The sequence below is a fragment of the Ciona robusta genome, chromosome 4 (genome assembly GCF_009617815.1).
Source record: "Ciona robusta chromosome 4, ASM961781v2".
NCBI classification, from domain to species: domain Eukaryota; kingdom Metazoa; phylum Chordata; class Ascidiacea; order Phlebobranchia; family Cionidae; genus Ciona; species Ciona robusta.
In genome coordinates this window covers 420,930-440,290 of record NC_143238.1, presented here as the reverse complement: position 1 = coordinate 440,290, position 19,361 = coordinate 420,930, and the positions used below count along the sequence as shown (strand labels likewise).

Genomic DNA, 19,361 nt, shown 5'->3' with positions numbered 1-19,361 from the left:
ATTTGATTTTTTTCATAAATTATTTTCAGTTTTGCCTAAAAAACTGAGGTAAAATAAATTACCTTCCTAAAATTATATATAGTAGGGTGGGGGAAGATGGGACACTTTGTCAGACAAGACTTTTTTTTAATTTTCTTTTTATGGACCCCCATTTAATGATAATCAGGAAAGTAAGGTTGCAGAATTATTCGACAGTATTATCACGACTTTATAAAACGTCCGTCAAAGCTGATTACTGTTTTTAAATATTAAAAAAAATATGTAAAATAGAAACAGTATACTTTGAACAGGTAAAAAATTGAAATAGTAAGGTGCTATTTTTTAATGCTCGCTAAATCATAGTAAAGCCAATGATTTTTTCAGCGTGTGCGAACGATTAAACTAGTTCGTAGCTTCACAAAACAATCTTAAATATTTCGTACAGTTTGATTTTATCTCATAAAACTAGTTTTAGTTTTGTAAAAAAGCACTGAGATATAAGCATGAAGAAAATAGGCAGGGGTCAATATGACTTTAATTTGAGATAAAAACAATAAAAAAATATCGGCTTAACGTTATATATATGAAGTTTACATGGCAAAGAAACTAGCACAGTCTGTTAAATTCGGTAGGTTAACTACAAGTTGCAGAATACTACTAATGTAAATATATTTCAATTTAGCGTCACATCTTCCCCAACATTGTAGTTTTGTATGTTTTCATTGCCAAACTCTGAAAGGTTTGCTTTTAATTTAGTAATTTATATCTCAGGGGATATTCAACTATAAGACACTGATATAATAAAATGATAATATTTTGAAAATATATTCGAAATTTGGTCATTTGCACCGTGATAATTTATAAGAAGTGGCTTGTGCCCAAAACAGAGTAGTAATACCCAATTTGTAGCAAAAATAAAAACTTTATCGATAGTTATTATCAATTCTCTGGTATTACAAGTTCATATACGTTTGTAGGATACGATATTTATCCATTGATGTTTGAACATTACCCATTGTCGTTCAAAGAATACCAATTGTTATGCAATAATATAATGTATAGTAGGTTGGGGGAAGATGGGACACCTTTTCATTCTATTTTCTCGCCCAATTTGAAAGTTTAGACCTAATTTCAAAGCGTACAGTATTATTTCGTGTTATTTACGTATATTCCTATTTATAAATACACTTAATAATCAAAATTAACAATGATTTTAAACTGTCTCAGCATCTTATCCTATGTGTTTTCAGATTGGTAAAATTTCACTTGTTGTGCGGATCGCTAAATAACTCCTCGTGTGTTTTATTCTATTTTATTAAATTGTTGTCAATTAATAAAGGAATGAAGGTACTAATTCCTGGTATTACCCAAAAACAGTCATCTATTTTGATTTTGGAAAAATTTGGCAATATGTGCTTAAGTGTCCCATCTTTCCCCATTGTACTATATGTAAAGTTTACGTAGCAAAAATAGGAGAGGTTGTGAATTTTGGGAGATTAACTTCAAGTTGCAAATTACCATTCGTATAAAAATATATTTTTTTGTCCCGTCCTACCCCACTTTGGAGCTTTATCGTTTTTTTATTGCGAAACATTGAAGGATTTTGGTTTTAATTGAACAAATTATACCTCAGGGTTGTACAAATACGATATAAAAAAATGAAACAAAATATGTTTAAAATTCAGTCACAGGCAATTTGAGATAGTTTAAGAGCAGTTGGTTGGGCGAAATATAGAATAGCAATACTAAATTTGTGGCAAAAATATGAAATTTATTTCGAGGGCACACTTTCGTTAAATTTAGAACGAGCTTATTACACTTTTTTTTTAAATGAGTGTGTTATCGTAGTTTAAAGAAATATGGGATAAAAAATAAACCCAAAATTTCAAGGAAAATGGGCAGCAAGTATAACGGCGGATTAGTTGCGAATTGTTGCTTGTATTAAGTTCACTGTCTTCACAGATATCAATCCTTGTGATGCTGAACCTCGGGTGAATTGTTCCTGTCGATGTTGGTTAAAACCTACAATTTAAGGAAATTGGGGGAAAAATATATAGACAAATATATCGAAAAGAGAAGTGGCCGGTCAATTAACAGACAAGGAATACATCAACAGGATTGAATAAATGAAAAAATAAAATATGAACCAAACTTTAAATTAAATATGAAAACAAAATGTGAGGTTAGACATAAAAAAGGGGGTAAGAGTGTTTTGGGCTGAAAAGATTTATATAGGCTATATAGGGTAATACACGCTAGTAAGTTTATTTGCAAACATATGTTTGACCCACAAACAAAAAAAAAACAACCCACAAATAAAAAAAGCAAAACTAATGTAAACGTTGTTTTTGTTTACATTGGTTTTCTTTTTTATTTCTGTTGTTTGACCACAAGCACAGACGAAAGGGGGGGTTTTCTAAGTCATAGTTGGCACGTTATACAGACGGATTTCTGACTGTGTTTTACCTGATATAAAAATACCATAGTGGGGGGTGGGGTATATAGTAAAATTCACGTCATCTCGTGTGTCTAAAGAAGAGGTGCTGTGACCGTGACTCCCGTGTAAATTAAGCCGAGGTATCGTTTTCCCGTGTTTCGACCATGTTAGTATGATTACTAAGCGGAGGTTGAGCTAGTAAACAAAGTTTTATCTGAGGGCGTGTTAAATGTTAGAGAGTGCGGGTTTCCTTATGGCTATGTCCAGGAACGCAACGTGGAAAGCTGCGGGAGAAGGAAAATCTGTCGATTGGCGATATCAATCAAAACGCCGAAATGATTTAGTAGGAAACCAGAATACGTTGGCGCACGTTTGCGATATAGAACTTCTATTGTAAACTTCCACAGCCATCAAAGGAAATTGACATGTGTTGACACCCATAAAGCGTTAATGATGGTGTTGTTCAATGCTGCAACTGGGGTGTTGCCGTGTTGGTATAGAAAAGAAAATTAAAAAAAGAGTCTCGTCTGACAAAATGTCCCATATTCCCCCACCCTAATATATGGAGCAAAAAAAGATTCTCATCCCATGACGTTTCGTCTTTGCTTGAGTGTTTTGCTTTGGTTGATTATGATTGCCGTTCTTTTTATCACGTCGATGGTTTAGACACCCGTGTTGGTATTTAGTTTGTGGTTAATTGCAGATGGACTGAAGTTGACTTCGTTTGCGCACGAATGTGTCTAAAGCTACCTGCTATAGTCTGGATTACCTAGGAGTTTCCGTTTCCTAGTCTACGGTATTTTTGCTGACAAGAAATCACACGGATCTGTACTCTCGGTTACAGATGTTATATATATTTACTTGTTCGTACACTTCGTATCGGTATCACATTCGTGTTCTCATTCGTCTAGTTCTTTCGCTGTCATTCTTTCTTCACAGTATAGCAGTCGGGAAATAGTTTGCTGTGAAAATTTAGAAATGTTGTGGCTTCTACAACGACGGGCCCCTACATGTCAATGACAAAGTTGATAATCTGCAGACACACGAACCGTCTTTCGCCGATTACAGAAGCAGTAAGAATGATAACTGGACATAGACAGTAGTTTCCCAAGGTTTTTTGTAACATATTGCTAGCGAAACAAGATATAAATAAAAGTATGCCGTTTGTAAAGCCACGGTTAGAATGTTATACCATATTATGCATGTGCGTGAACACAAACGTTATTTCACCTTTGGTTAACTGGTTAACCCAATCATCAAAGCCGATAGTTACAGTATTAAAAGAAAAAGAAGAATTTTCCATCCGCTACAGTACGAATGGGAGGCGCATAATGGTAAAGAATTAACACATAAGTATACTATTTATTGTAAATGCACTTTTACTGATAAATTTTTAACAGCAAATACTTAAGTGCACTCTTTTTAATCATAACGTGTAACAGAATAACTATGGTACTGTGGGGTAAGATGGGATACCGTTAGTACCTAAATCCCATATTTCCTGATCGTGTTTTAAACAATTAACAACGCTCATTTAGACGTCAGGAGGCTATACGGTTATATAATTGTGCGAATATTTTTTTGTTTTTACAATGGGACGGGAAAATAAAATGAAGACATGTCCCACCCTATATACTATACATTGCACAATATATAGTGCAGTTAATACATGTCGCTTTGTTTATAAAAGACACACGTGATCGAAGGGATAAACAAATCTGTATTGTAATTATATAAATAATAATAAAAATAATTTTAAAATAACTTATAGAGAGATATTATTTACATGTTTTTTAATGTAGATAAGGTTTTGGGTCATCCAGCCAACGTTTGCATCTCACCCATTACCAAACATCTACCACAATATTCACGCAACTATCCTTGTACATCAAAGTTCAAATATGACTGATTGGTTGATTTGGAAAGATTTAGTAAACGAACACAACCCGAACGGTCGGTTAATTTGTTAAATTAGTGATTCTTAAAAATAGTTTTCACAAATCCTTGCATTGTAAAAACTAAATCTTCTCTAGTTTTAGAAATTGAGCCGTTAAAACTTCTTTAAAAATTAAAGTTAGGATGTGCCACAAAAGCGGTTAAAATCACAGAGGTTAAATCCACGTTATCATACGGACTGTAGTATTATAATGTTGGTTAACGTAAATTCATTTGCATTTAAGTAACTCGTAAACGTACTTGAGGGGTATGGTATATACGTTTGAAACAGTCTCTCCAAGCGAAACTGAGTAAAACACAGACATTTATTCAAAATAAATGCGTCTATTTTCAGCTCAACAGTATTTGGTAACTGAATGCAACATTACCAAATGCATCAAATATTTTGACCAAAGTAACAGCAGACAGACGGACTACACAACTCTCAACATCAACAGTGGTACATTTATATTATACATTTATATTAATTAAAGAAATCGCAGCAGTTTACGTTTGTTACAAACCGATTGCATAAATTTTCAGTTAAAGATGGACAAAAGTTTTTAAAGAAAATTATCAATTCAACTCAAAATCACTCGAGCATGGAATATCGACACACAGTTGACATCACACGTGACCAACGTGACGTTATAAACACAACAAGCTGTTATGAAAGAAATGGAATCGCATAAATTACTGCATAAAACCATTGTTGTTGAGAAATCTCTCACCAATTATGATAAAACATTGGAAATCATAAAAAAATGACAGACCAGGATTTCCCAAACTGTGTTTTGCAGCACTGCCTTAAAAGTAGTTCATATATGCCACAATATTTTATGAAAACAATAACTTTTAAACAAATTTGTAAAGAACTAAACAATGATTCTAAACAGTTTAAAAACCCCTGGTCTAGATTTGTACAATCCAAATCATGCTGGTTTATATTTCATTCGTTTTCCAAATTTTCGCTGTCGCATTTTCCACATATGTCGCATTAATACAAGAACACCTGCAACAAAAATATTTTGTTTATTATTTAACACAGAAATTTTTAATTCGGATAAGATTAATCCCTCAGTTAAACAAAAAAAATAGCATTTTTATTAGCCAATATATTTTATTTAAGGATTTATGTGAATCCAGCTATCTGACCGCAGAACAGCACCCAGGGTACGATCTTTATAAATATTATCATTAATTCATTATTCCAGCATGGGTGACACTTAGGCAATTTAGTGTTACAACATGGGTAGCCAATTGGGCACTATGTGGGGCAGGCTTCATTTAAGTTATGCTTGCCTCAAATAACAAGTATGCAACTTTGTAAGCTACTCTTTTTTGAACTTATACTGTACGATGGTCGCTTGAAATAAAAAACACAATGAATACCTATTACAAGTACTGCAGTGTATAATCGCATGAATGAAGACAGTTTAAAACTAAAGTTGAACATATTGGGAAGTGTCAACTTGTATATATTCTTCTCATCCAAATAATTTGCAGCAGCAGATATAACTTCAACTGGAATAAAACATTGAAAAGTTAATATAAAACATGAATTGCTAAACTGTAGCTATAATTGTACCAGTGTTACTGCATACTAGGGATGTGCCGAGCCGAGCCCGAACTCAAAAGCTCGTGCCCGAGCGTCTCCTTTTTTGACGCTCGGCGCTCGGCTGAAAACTGGGCCGAGCGCCGAGCCTTATGCTATCATGTTGCACGCGAGAGCGAAAAATATTAAAAATGAAAAAAGTGAAGCTACTAAGAGATAACGAGACTAGTCAGCGTAGCTTTCTCCTTAATTATTTCTCGTTCGTTGTGAATTTGCTCTCTCGCAAGTAACGAATCGCAACGTCAGCGAATTTGCCCGTATCGAATTACAGCAGGTGTCGAATTACACGAGCGCCCAATGTTTTCGTATCACATTTTAAATAAAAAGCCAAAAACTCTTAAACTTTTTTATAATGAAATAATATAAATTGCTGCAACCACGGTTTTGCAACCACAGGGTTTTGCAACCCCTAAGCCACCTTTACCGCAGACACGCACGCAGCCAGAAAGTGCTAAGACGCACACACACGCGTTGCATTCAATATAACATTCCTTCGCTTGGAATTAGAACAATTTTTCATTCAATTGTTACGTCACGTGTCCTATCGCAACGTAACTATTAATTATGACGTTTTCTAATATAACAATCGGGAGGAATGTGCCCACTGCCCAAGTTGGCAGCCCAACCAACCACGAGATCAAAACATCGTGTATCAGCGTCACATTTTTACACTCTGCGCCGGCGTATGAAATAAAGGAAGACGCATGCGGTAGCATACATTCCACACGTAACAAACGAAGCAATCGTTGTGAATTTATTCTCGTGAAAAATGACGTAATGAAACTCTGGTTCTCGTGCGGTGCCATCAAGCGATGTTTTTTGGCTTCTGTCCAAGCTCGACCGGGACGATACTTCGTAATATCATATTACAATTTATGTTGGTTCCAATTTACTAATAGCGTCGCTCCTCGCTCTTATATTTGCACCAATTAAAATTCACATAATCGCGATTTACCTGCATTTAAACTAATCATCGGAAACAAAAATTATACACAAACTACAGATCGTATGGAAGCGAATAAAACACGATTGTTTTCCAACAATCTCGTTTGTGATGTAACGATCGTAAAGGTTTATTCTGACGTAAATAATCGTTACATTATCCAAGATGAACATGCGTAGAAACTTGCCAGTTGCGCCACTGGCTGTAACAGTTATAAATAATTTTTTAATTAAATATTTTTGGATGAATTTTACATTTTGCAACAGTAGGAATTATGAAAAGCGAGACGCGTCTTTAACCGCAAACCACGTGTTCTGTATTATTTTGATTAGCGGCGCTTTTCGGCTGAATAGGAACGCATTCTCGTACGCCTTTCTCCTTGATGACGTCATAGGTGCTCGGGCTCGGGCTCGTGCCGAGCTTTTCGTTAAAGCTCGGCGCTCGGCGAACCCGAGCTTTTTCAACTTCAGCACATCCCTACTGCATACACAAAAGAAATACAGTACATATAAAATACCAGTATAGTGAGGTTGAGTTATTAACTTGGCAAAATTGAAAATATAAATGAGAGACTCTTTGTTACATCATCAGTTGTTACTTGTTAGCTTGTGACAATTGTTTGTTTATAAGTGGCGCTTGGTATAATCTGTTATGATGCAACAAGAACTATACTGCAAAATATAACTGCTGGATCAAGGCCAGCATTAGGAACATATCACAGTTTATGTGCAGGCGCAGTAGCACAGTTGGTTAGATTGCCTCCCTCTACGAGGTTATTGGTTCAATGCTTGTTGCTGCTACCATTGTAGGTGTATGTGTCCTTGGGTAAGACACTGAACGGCAACTACTTCAACCCAGTCTTCACTAATGGATTGTTTAAATTATCAGCCATATAATATAAAAAAAACAATTACCCGCTAAGTTACATATGTGGTAACTCTCTGGCACAAGGTGTAGGAAAGAGAAAAACCATGTGGCCATGTTTACTTATGACGACTGTTGTTTTCCAGGCATGCAAGTATACAAGTTACATTTATTCATTTATTTATTCAGTGACTATTAGTATCAATAACACAAAGTACACACAAACATGAGAGAGTCATAAGTGCAATAAACTAATCAACTTACATTCACTATAACCACCAAAGGGATAAAGAATAATCCATGCATGATACCTCAACCATGATAATGCTTTAAATTCAATGCCAAGTATTTGTGCAGTGTATGTTGGATACCTGGATGATCATAAAGTATATTAGTAAAAGTGCAGGGTATGCTCTTAAACTAAAGAGAACATGCATGTCTACTTTTGTGGAAATAACAAAGGGTGACAACAAGTGTATAAGAGAGTCAAATTCTTCAATGAGCTATTACTACACCTGTGTAGAGGTTTTAGTTATCACTCAGTGATGAGTAATGCCTCCAAATGTTTAAAAAATCCTTTGTGTGTATATAGGCAGTGAATGTGATCGTGTTAAGCTTTTCTAATCATTCATTCTTTTTGTCATGGATATATACATTTTAAAATTGTGCTATATTTTTATTTTCAAAATAGCATATATACATATAAATAATGCATATTAAGCCTAATTAAAAAAAAAACCCAAGCCATTGTTAGCTTATTTGCAGGTTTAATGCACCAACGTTTGATGTCTGTAACTGAAACTATAATACACTTAATAAATAAGTGCACAAACACAATTAACCTTACCAACATACCGAATAACTTCTGCAAGACTCCATGCTATGAATAGATTAGACACAGAACAACCATCTTTAGCTGTTGGTTCAGCTAACCATAAACATAGAAGTGCAAAACATCGACCTGAAACCTGTGAAAATTGCCATCACTATGAATATAGTAGGGTTTCTCAGACATGGGTTTGTAGTGGCTTTGCAAGGGGCTCCCCACGGTCTTACTTAAATGTAAAAAATATCTAACAGTTACCAAAAATCTGCGTTATACAAATAAAATAGATTTCTAATATTAAAGTTATTTTTATTAATCATGGTTGTTTTAATCCAGTGTTTGTACGCCAAAATTAAATTCTTACAAATTCTACTTCATTGTTAGTCGACCAGAACACACAAGTTGGTACAAACCTGTATAAAGGGTTGAATCCAAGAAGACTTAACTAAACCTAGCAATGGATGCAAAGCTTCAACATACGAAAGTATGACGGAAAAAATAACCAGCCATCCAATTGTATCATAAGTTGTAGCACATACCTCTGAAATAAATATATACTTCTCAAAATGTTTCACTGTATATTTATATTTTGATCAGAACAGTAAACGTCTCAGTCAAAAACAGTCAAATTAAATATCATAATTTATATTTAAGACATCAAGTTTAAAGCCTAATTCTGCAGCCAATGTGAGCATGTGTTCCCAGGCAAAACATATTGGCATACTACTTAGAATTGTTTTAACCAAGGACACAAAAAGTTTGCTATACAAGTTATGAGTTCAGCCCAACTACTAGATATGGAAATAATGAAGTGAATCAGCTTTTACCTGAACCTGATCTTAATCGTCCAGTTAAACAGGTGAAAAGAATCAATGAAAAAAACATGAACTGAATTCCATTATAAGTAAGTAGGTAAACATTTCCAGCCGTTTTCTTATGGTTCGAACCATCTTTAACTTCATTATTAACAGTGTTTGCCCGAACTGCTGCCTTCTGAAATCAAATATATATATATATGTACATAAAATATTAAGTATAAAACATAACATAAAAAGATGTAACATAAGTAACCAAAAGTATGTGTGTAATGTGTGTTCACTAAAGTATGTTGGAATTTTCCTTTGTACCTGAATTTATTGTCACTTGTCATACAACGAAAATTGCTCTTTGTTGTAAATTTTACAAACTGTGTTAGTATATATATACATGAATATTATAATATATATTGATTTGTGCTGTTGATACATATTCAACCAATAAACGTTTAAGTACCTGTTCTTCTTCATCGGATTCAGTTGACCATTTATCAAAATTTAATTTTAAAAAATGAGGTTTCTTTTGATCTACAGGAACAAGACGAGGCCACCACTTCCCAACACCAGCTTTTGTAATTTGTATTTCCACTGAATGAGGACTGATTTTATACACACAGCCCTAGAAATTAAAAGACAACTGAAGTCAAATTTTATAATAGGTGCGCAGATAGTACTTCTTGAGCTAGATCTACCCATTTTTTTTTATTCAAAATGGCTTGTCATATTTGTATAAGTGATGTAACAATGCTACTTGATTATGTGCAGCTTGGAAAAACATGGTATTGTAGCTTCAGCTCAGGTAGGATTCTTTGCACGCTAATTATAAAACCTGATTTCTGATGTCCTTTAAAAAAGATGCTTGCATTTATAATATTTATCAATTGCGCCTACCAATTGGTATGTCAACTGTATATTAACCTGAGTGGACACAATTTTCTGAAATAAATACATACAAAAACACTGCCAATTTGAATAACAATTTAATGACAGTGCTTACAAATTTTAAACTGAGTGAGACATTTTGTACAAACCTCAGGGTCGATGGGTAAAAAGAAATCCAAGTGAAATTTATAATATTTCTCTCCAGTTGCACCAGTTCCTTGAGCTAAAAAAAAGTAGTTCAAACTTTTAAAGTTCAAATTATGAAATTATACCAATAAATCTATAGCTTCTAACCCCTTATTTTTAACATGCTAATTTAAGATTCTTACTGACTTTAAACTGTTGGGATATCATTTGGTAAATGATGAGTAATTGAATGTAACCTATTTATACCGGTGTGGTGTGGCAATAAAATCCCTTATAAAATGGGTGTTTTGTTTCACACATCTCATGCACATAATTTTTTTGGTAGGTGGGGGCAATTTTCTATGTATAACTGACAATTTAAACAACCCATAAGAAACCATTGAGTTGGAGCAATTGTTGTTAAGTTTTTTTTTTGCTAAGAACATATATACCCACAATCAATAGTAGGAGCAATAAGCCGTGATTCCATAACCTCTCGGTTAAAGGCAGACCCACCAACTATTAAGCCATGGGGACAGACAGAGGCTCATAAGTCATAACTGTGCCACCGCGGTGATGTGTTTATGAATCAAATATCTATGAATTACGATCAAAACAAAAAATAATATTGTGTTAAACACAAAAACAAAATACTTACCTTCAAAGTCTAATGATGTTTCACTTAGTTTAATATTTGGAGCCTAAAAATGAGATATATAAGCTTCAGTACTACAGTACATAGGCAGGCACTTATAGTGAAGAATCCTCAGGTACATTGCAGAATAGGCTGGTGGGAAGTGTTACAGGTTGGTGGTTATATGGGTTGATGTTTAGGGGTTAGCAAATAAGGGGGGGGGGGGATTCTTCACTAGCACCCGATATATATCAGGATCACAATTCACAATCACCCTGGTTAACGAAAACTTACATCTGCTTTACCAATTTCAACTTTCAAGCTGATAGTTTCTTTTCGCTGTGCCCACAGGACATTTGGGTAAAAAGTGTCCATATCCGTTGTTGCATTATCGCCACTCATGCTTGCAGTTTTAGCATCAACAGTATTTAATCATAGATACCGTGATTTATTGAGCACGTTATTGAGCACGTTAGTGGTCATATAGATCCTTTTTCGTCGAACAGTTGTTCTTGTTGTTGTTGTTTTTTCGTGACTTTTTTTCCGCACTTATCTCAATTCTTAATTCTAGCATTTTTCCTTATTCTCTTGATTGAAATGAAATCATAATATATATTTATAATTTTTAGATTAATTAACGATTACTTTCCTCATGCACTTTACATAGCGGAAACACTGTCTGGGACGGCACGCAGACATGTGTTGGTGAGATAAGAAATCCACACAACGATTCACGATTGAATCAAACTTAGCATTTAAGTGGGACGCATTAAATGCACAACTTTTATACCGTATTATCATTATTCGTAATTAAAACATTATTTTTAATTGAACATTGTATGAATAATATTAACTTCTAACATTACTTAATTACTGCGTGACTACGGTTTGTCCAAATTCACGAAAACAGGGGTTTTAGAAAACGACAAGGTTAACTAATGTAAGTATACAATGGTACGGGTGTTATATTCTTTACCAATCACACATATTCTTTAGCAATCACTCAACCCTCATACATCATAATAATAATAATAAGTCTTTATAATACATGTGAAAAATGCATTCTACCTACTGCTCCACAGTCACCAATGGCAACTGAAAACCGCTTTGTTCGTTACTTCGGGCAAAGAGATTAAAACCATTGGTTTTAATCTCTTTGCTTCGGGTTTGTTTTTAATCGAGCGCAGTCGACCGTTATAGTGAAAGGGTTAATTAATACTATGCTAATTAGTTTTAAACGTGCTCACGCATTAGACCTGTGATCTCTTGTTATTTATCAATAGACAGTAGACACGCAAACTCAACCGCCAGAGAGCGTTGCGTTTATTTTTTATTTTGGGATTTGAAAAGAGTTGAAAGAGTTCAACAAAAACACATTTTTCGCAAATGTTTTGTTTTCATCGCGTGAAAAATAACTGTTGAATGAATGAATGAATGAATGAATGAAATTTATTTTGTTTCTTTGGTCACGATAACGAAGAACAGGAGAGTTAAAAAAAAGCGAAAAGACGGGTAGTAACGACAAAACAACAGTTGTTAAAACATGCTTATTATTAAAAAAGAAAGAAATATTGTTTTGGATAAAAGGCGTGACCGTTACATCCTACAGAAAATACAATGAGAAAATAACATTTCATTGAATGAATGAATGAATGAATGAATGAATGTAACTTACTTTATCCTCGCGTGGCCGGAAAACGACAGTCGTTATAACACGGGTTTAACACCTCGTGCCAGCTTACGAGTTACCATGTATGTTACTTTGTAGGTGATTATTTTTTTTGAATTTTTTTTATTTTTTTATGTATATGGCTAATAATTTAGACAACCCATTAGTGACCACTGGGTTGGAGCAATTGCCGTTAAGTGTCTTGCCCAAGGACACATACGCCAACAATGGTAGCAGCGTCGAGCCTTGAACCCATTACCTCTGGGTTACAAGCAGGCGCGCTAATCACTATTCCACGGCGCTGGACTTTAAACACACATATATTAATTTAACATATATATTAAAGTTCTAATTGGAAGAAAAGTGTGTGTAAGGACACAACCCGTACAATGGGGGAAGTCGGCTTAAAGAAGATTGATCCAAAGATTGAAGCATGATGGAAAAACAAAACCCCAAAAAAGAAATTCCACCAAAGTTTATAATAAACAGTTTCGAGTGCACACTTATGTAGGATTTAGAAACAAGTGCATTACATTAATACTCATGTTGCAACGTATACTTTTGCTTGTAAACTAATTACATAACTTTACTCCTGCTGTGGTCAACAGCGAAATCTTCGAACAAACATCACACAGATGAAAGTAAAAGTCGTAGAAACAGGTCTTTCTATGACTCTGATGAAGGAGAGTGTGTAGGTTACTGTGTATGTATGTTTTTGCGAATAGAAAAAGAGTCTACTACACACAACAGCACATTATCAGGTATGAGGTTTGCTATCATTGTTACAGTGATCGTAGGTGTAAGTAAGGTAACTTGCGGGCGATAAAGAAGTACATATAGCCACTGAGTGCCTGGAGAGTATATAGAAGGCCGTTCTTTTATACGTACTCGGCCAGCACGAAAGGTAATTAAACGCCTCTTCACGTGACAAAATAAAAAGTAAAAACTAAATATGCTGCTGCCTGTGTTATGTAATCTGAAATGTCAGTGTCGATCTTTTGTGTCTGTTTTCGCACTTTTTTAGCATTTATGTTTAAAGCTGGTACATAACTGACCAATAAATACTTGCACGCAGGTCGTATCAGCAATGTGAGCTTGCTGTGTAGACAGACCTAGCAAGTTGCGCTATTGTCGTTCTCCACAACACGAACATATAGTGATTATGCACTAAAATACCTGAGCTGTGCTGCAGCATTTTATGGCCTCTACGACTCTGGTCACAGATAAGTCGAAGTGAAAAATAACCAAGCAAATGCGGAATCGTTTTTATATACGATAAACACAGTAAAATAAGTGGAATGCGAGTGAGAAAAACTCGGAAGTGTTGGTTCGTTTCTGTATGCACGGCGAATGGTGTGGTGACAACATGTCTGTTCAGCGTAAATTTACATCACAACAATGTTTTTATCTGAAAACGGATTTTACCATGTTTATGGTTCGGTGTGACGTTTAAACAGAGATGGGTTTGAAATATTATAATAAAATCCATACACTGTGTATATAGTTACATCATTTGTTTTAAACTTTTAAATGCGTACGCTCAGTACTGCTGTTATAAAACGAAAATATTTTTTTTAATTTACAATAAGAGCACAGTGAAAACGTAATTCATGAAGTTTGATGCATTGTCCTGTATGCTTCAGAATGTCTAGTTGTTTTTGATTTCTTAATGTGATGATGTCAGCAATCGTACAGTTTCTAAATAGCAGAAATCATTGCAAAATATCGCCTGGTACAAGATTAATCAAAATGTAAAATTATACCTTCCATGGTGGGTCGTAGGTCTTGATCTTTATTCAACATATCTCTGGCGAGTTGCATTACAGGTTCTGGTCCATTTAAATTTTCCGGAAGGTGTCGCTGTTCATTACAGTCCAACGCGTTTTCTTGGGTTCCGTTATTTTTACTTTTATTGGCGTTTGAAAGTATTTCACAAAGAATTAATCCATAACTGTAACGATAGGTCTGTTTAATTTAACCCAGATTTAGTATAGTTGGAGAATTCTATATAGACTGGTGTGACAAACCTGTAGATGTCGGATCGTTCTGTATATTTTCCACCTTCATTTAGCTCGGGCGGTTGACAACATGACTGCTTCACCTCCGTGTTTAACTGACCAAATGATTCAGTTGACGAAAACTCAAATCCAGATATCTATAATTAGTGTAACGTCAAATAAAATCTGCAACAAGTTTGTTTTATTAACCAATTACTCGACTTACACCACAACATCAGGACCTAATTACGTCACAAGATGACTGGCAACAAAAACGATTTTAGGGAGTAACGGTAAAGGGTTTCGTGGGTGGTTGAGGAATGGGTAAGAAGATATAGGGTTTTGAGAATATGTAGTTACCTTTACGTGGAATTCTTCGTTGACCAGATATTTGTGGGAAGTCAGGTTTCGATGAAGAACTTCACAGCAATGCACGAAGTATAAACCTCGTGCAGATTCAAGACACATTCTTAAACGCAGTTCATCGGAAATATAAACTTTAGACTCTAGAACCTGTTTATCTCATATATGTAAATGAAATTATACAGATAATATATACAACGTACTTGTCTCAAACTTCCACGCGACATTAGTTCGGTCACAATCATGTAGGATTGACTTGAATCGACACACACACCAAACACGCGAACGACATTTTCTGAGTTGAACTGCAGCATGTTTTTTGCGTCAATGAAAAAGTGCTCTCGCCTGTGAAGATTGTTAAATAATATCTTCTAAACCTTATTTAAGTTATATGTGTAAGAATGTTATATTTGCAAACGTTTAAATTCTACAAATATATACCTGACAGCGGTGATCTCAAACCTTGGCTTTTTCAAAACCACAGGTGCCAGTCTATACTGCGCTGTGTAAAAGTTGTATAACAGCGATTCTTTCAGAAGTTTTCTTTCTCTTAATTCAAACGAACGGATGTACTGAAAAGAAGGCATTCCTGTAACAAAATAACATCTAAAATAAATCATTGTCTTTTTTAGAAAGATATTCAAGTACCTAGTGAATTAAGCATATGTTGTATGTCTTTCATGTCATTTGATTCATCTTTAGTATCTTCGGTCATTCGAACTTCAGCTGAAAATGTTTGCTGGACACATCGCCTGCTTTCCACTTGCAGTCCAAAAGTTAGTGCTGGGACCAAACTATTTAAACGATCATTTAAAAATTCGAACTTTTCCTGCAAATGTAACCATATATCAAATGTAACCATAGATCCAACTATATCAAAAAACGTGGGAATTATTGGTAGAACCGTGGTCGTTATAACACAGTAGCCTATAAGTAGTAAAATAGTGTCCAAAACAAAATTTAAAGTTGTAAATAAAATACAAAATACTAACTTTTACTCGTTTTGCATAACACACGTCTTGTACACGACGGAGTACAGATTTTCCTTTTATAAATGTTTTCAAAAATTGCCGAGCTTCTTCAAGTGTCCGCACCAAATCGATCAAAGCTTCTTTGTAAACGGCTCCACCCCCCTCAGTCTAAAACGAGAGTTTCGCGATATTTGTTGCATTAAAAGTCATGTATAATACTGTGGGGTAAGACAGAACGTGTGTTTCATTTATCTTTTTATTCCCATTTGGTAGTAAATAAAAAATGTTTACAGAATTATAACTAACCGTAGCTTTATGACTCTAAAATAGCATTGTTATTTGTTAAAGCACCATATGATATTTAGGTGCTAGGAAATATGATATTTAGATGCTAACAGTATTCCATTTTTCCTGCATCATTAAACTTGGATTAAGTAAACACTATATGCATTATAAATATTTTGACAACATTTGACAGCGATAAATATACCTGCTTCACCAGTTCTTCCAGCGGAGCAATCAGACATCGTATTCGCTCACTAAGTCGTAAACACCTCTTTTTGTTCGCCTGTACTTCATCTACGGTAGCATAAATTTTTGTAGACACCTTAAAAACACACGCAACAATTTCCAAAGCCATGTTCAAAAGTTTTAGACGACAAGCTTCCTACATACAACGACGGTTACTAATGACGTGTGTAACGTAGCGCATCAGTATATAATTGCTCCAGCCAGCAGTAATGTAGACTTTAGTAGAAATAGCAAACGATGAAGTAATTGTTATGAGACAATGTTGTCGTGTTAATGTTGAATTTGTCACCTTATTGTGAAAACGTGATGATGGTTCTGCGTGCCATATGGCGGGTGTCCAAACAATGTGTTACGACCGGGAAAGTAGTGTTATATACAATACAGTTACCATGCAACTTTTAAACAGAGAAAAGCATAAAGCATAAAAAACGTTGTCATTCGTTTAAAACACTATCAGGAAATGTTGAATATATCTGCTAATGGTTTCCCATACTATCTCATTTTATCTCTTATTTAATATACATGTATAGTTATGACCAAATCGTCACAAAACTGATTTTAACCGTTTCTAAAATGTGTTTAATTGTTGAACTGATTTAATGTTAGAAAAATGTCAAACTTTGATTGCTTTATATTTTATTTGTGTCATGCAGTCGTAATTGGGTTTGAGCAACTCCCCTTTTATGTGCACGATACTGAACATAAAGTGTACACTGTACACCAAAATCGCACCGTATCGATTGGCACATTATTTTACGCTGTGCTTAAACTGTGGTTCGTGCTTTACTGTACTTATGACTCTGGTGTTCAGTGGTACAACTGTCATGATCTATGTTGTAAGAATAAACATACAAGCCTATAGTTTAGGTGTTATATACCAGACTTAACAGAATAATGAATTTATGTTGTAAGTGTTAGCTACAGATAGTAAAATTTATTATGAGTATTCTTAAAAGTGTACGAGTGTAACTATGAGTATTATTGAATGAATGACATGTTTCTATTCTTGTTTAAGTATGTTTTTACAGCAATGTGGTACACCTGCGTTGGGGTTAGTTGCCTACTATACAGAAACCTTAATTAAAATAACTAAATTGCAATGCTTATGAGCCTTAAACAGGAATTTTGTTATTGTTGCAGTCTGTTGATGTATATACTGTCTCTAGTCTAACATAATGGTTCATATAGTGAGCTCTATAATGCAAGCGTAACGCTATACGCTATAGCTTCCATTAGCATACAGGATACGGAGGTGTATATTGTTTTATAACCACAAAACGAGTGGGCTAGCAGACTATCATGGGTCGCACTTTTTCACGGTTGTTGTCGCAAATTTAGTGAACCGGTCGGCGGTCTCTCGTCTCTTGGTTACCACACCCGAAACGAGACAGCCTTTTTTTGTTTCAAAGCGGTATTCTCTGAATATTTGCACCCTTTGAGGGTCAAGACAAAAGTAAAATTGCTCGAGTCATACAACCAATTTTGATTACAATAACAAGTAAATGAATCTGTTTTCACCGGAAAGTTGTGGCTAAAGAAATATCTTTCGTTTGTAATTTTTTGTATAAAAATTTTTCTAAACGTTAAATTGTTGGTTGCTGTAAATTTATTACTTTTACCTGAAAATTAGATACTAAAACTAACTGTCTAAACTGTCTAACATCGCCTAATTAACGTGTAGGTAATGTTAAAAGTCGTCATAATCTCCACGATCTTCAATCCGCACGAGGGCGAAATGGGTCGAATCTACGGTGTATTTAGGGCACAGAAATAAAAAAACAGAAGAACGCGCATCTCCAATGTCGGCAAAGGAGAGAGCATGATACGCTCTCTCTCTTTCGCGGGTCGTTCCCGTTTACTATTGTAGTCAATGGAATCCAGGGCGTTTTATGTAGCTTTTCTTTGTTTTTGAGCACGTTAGTGGTCATATGGATCCTTTTTCGTCGAACAGTTGTTTTCGTTGTTGTTTTTTGGACGACTGTTTTTCCGCACTTAGCTCAATTTTCAATTCTAGCATTTATTCTTTATCTCTTGATTGAAATAAATTCATAATATATATTTATATATTTTTAGACTGAATTTTCAGATTTAAAACCGCACGATGAGCGATTGATCAACGACTACTTTCCTCATGCACTTTACATAGCGGAAACACCGTCTGGCAGTTTGGCGGGAAACGACGGCACGTGTTGTATCCACACAACGATTCACGACTGAATGAAACTATTAGCATTTAAGTTGGGACGCATTAAATGCACTACTCTTATACCGTATTATCATTAATCGTAATTGAAATATTATTTTTAATTCAACATCACGATTAACATTACCTAATTACTGCGTGATTACGGTTTGTCAAAATTCATGAAAACAAACGTTTTTAAGCGACGACAACGTTAACTAGTGTAAGTTTACAATAAACACATGGTACAGGAGTTGTACAAAGCGTATTTACACACATTTTTCACCAATCACTCAATCCTCATACGTCATAAGTTTCATTAGTTATAATACATGTATAAATACATTCTGCCTACTGCCCCACAGTCACCAATGGCGACTAGAACCCGTTTTGTTGGTTACTTTAGATTTGTTTCGATCGAGCCTAGTCGACCGTTGTAGTAAAAGGATTAATTAATATAGCAGGGTGGGGGTAGATGGGACACCTTTTCATTTTGTTTTCTCTTTTCATTTGGTAGTAAACAAATAGCATTTAATAAAATATAAAATCGTATCTTCACGACTTCCACAGACCGTTGTTAATTGTTTAAAAC

The 19,361-nt window shown here is 34.8% G+C and overlaps 3 protein-coding genes across 3 annotated transcripts; 1 reads left to right on the top strand and 2 right to left on the bottom strand.

Annotated features, from left to right (window-relative positions):
* The first annotated feature begins 3,366 nt into the window (after positions 1–3,366).
* Positions 3,367–5,375, top strand: LOC149736257 (uncharacterized). The gene is made up of 4 exons (XM_089876965.1): positions 3,367–3,750; positions 4,219–4,369; positions 4,707–4,811; positions 4,895–5,375. The coding sequence occupies exons 1-4, from the start codon at positions 3,574–3,576 to the stop codon at positions 5,041–5,043; spliced, it is 582 nt and encodes a 193-aa protein (XP_089733091.1). The 5' UTR covers positions 3,367–3,573; the 3' UTR covers positions 5,044–5,375.
* Positions 4,813–11,527, bottom strand: LOC149736256 (very-long-chain (3R)-3-hydroxyacyl-CoA dehydratase 3-like). The gene is made up of 10 exons (XM_089876963.1): positions 11,351–11,527; positions 11,081–11,123; positions 10,446–10,519; positions 9,872–10,033; positions 9,427–9,592; positions 9,013–9,140; positions 8,629–8,741; positions 8,038–8,144; positions 5,744–5,875; positions 4,813–5,363 (listed from the first exon to the last, which is right to left on the bottom strand). The coding sequence occupies exons 1-10, from the start codon at positions 11,456–11,458 to the stop codon at positions 5,284–5,286; spliced, it is 1,113 nt and encodes a 370-aa protein (XP_089733089.1). The 5' UTR covers positions 11,459–11,527; the 3' UTR covers positions 4,813–5,283.
* A 2,451-nt stretch (positions 11,528–13,978) lies between these two features.
* LOC149736255 (mixed lineage kinase domain-like protein) lies at positions 13,979–16,786 on the bottom strand. Its single transcript, XM_089876962.1, has 9 exons — positions 16,547–16,786; positions 16,078–16,224; positions 15,734–15,914; positions 15,527–15,674; positions 15,289–15,430; positions 15,083–15,235; positions 14,753–14,880; positions 14,489–14,676; positions 13,979–14,423 (listed from the first exon to the last, which is right to left on the bottom strand). Exons 1-9 carry the CDS (start codon positions 16,694–16,696, stop codon positions 14,392–14,394), a joined length of 1,269 nt encoding a protein of 422 aa, XP_089733088.1. The 5' UTR covers positions 16,697–16,786; the 3' UTR covers positions 13,979–14,391.
* Positions 16,787–19,361: the final 2,575 nt, after the last annotated feature.

Bases quoted from the DNA above. Each gene is read 5' to 3' on its own strand.
- LOC149736257 (XM_089876965.1), top strand. From the start codon at position 3,574: ATGCCGTTTGTAAAGCCACGGTTAGAATGTTATACCATATTATGCATG. The intron at 3,751-4,218 runs GTAAAGAATTAA...TTTTTAATGTAG, and splicing joins CGAATGGGAGGCGCATAATG to ATAAGGTTTTGGGTCATCCA. The intron at 4,812-4,894 runs GTACATTTATAT...ATAAATTTTCAG, and splicing joins AACTCTCAACATCAACAGTG to TTAAAGATGGACAAAAGTTT.
- LOC149736256 (XM_089876963.1), bottom strand. From the start codon at position 11,458: ATGAGTGGCGATAATGCAACAACGGATATGGACACTTTTTACCCAAAT. The intron at 10,034-10,445 runs GTTTGTACAAAA...TTTAATTTCTAG, and splicing joins TTTTACCCATCGACCCTGAG to GGCTGTGTGTATAAAATCAG. The intron at 5,364-5,743 runs GTATTCATTGTG...TTTTTGTTGCAG, and splicing joins CACTGCAGTACTTGTAATAG to GTGTTCTTGTATTAATGCGA.
- LOC149736255 (XM_089876962.1), bottom strand. From the start codon at position 16,696: ATGGCTTTGGAAATTGTTGCGTGTGTTTTTAAGGTGTCTACAAAAATT. The intron at 14,881-15,082 runs GTAACTACATAT...CACTAATTATAG, and splicing joins ACGAAGAATTCCACGTAAAG to ATATCTGGATTTGAGTTTTC. The intron at 14,424-14,488 runs GTATAATTTTAC...TCTGCTATTTAG, and splicing joins CCTACGACCCACCATGGAAG to AAACTGTACGATTGCTGACA.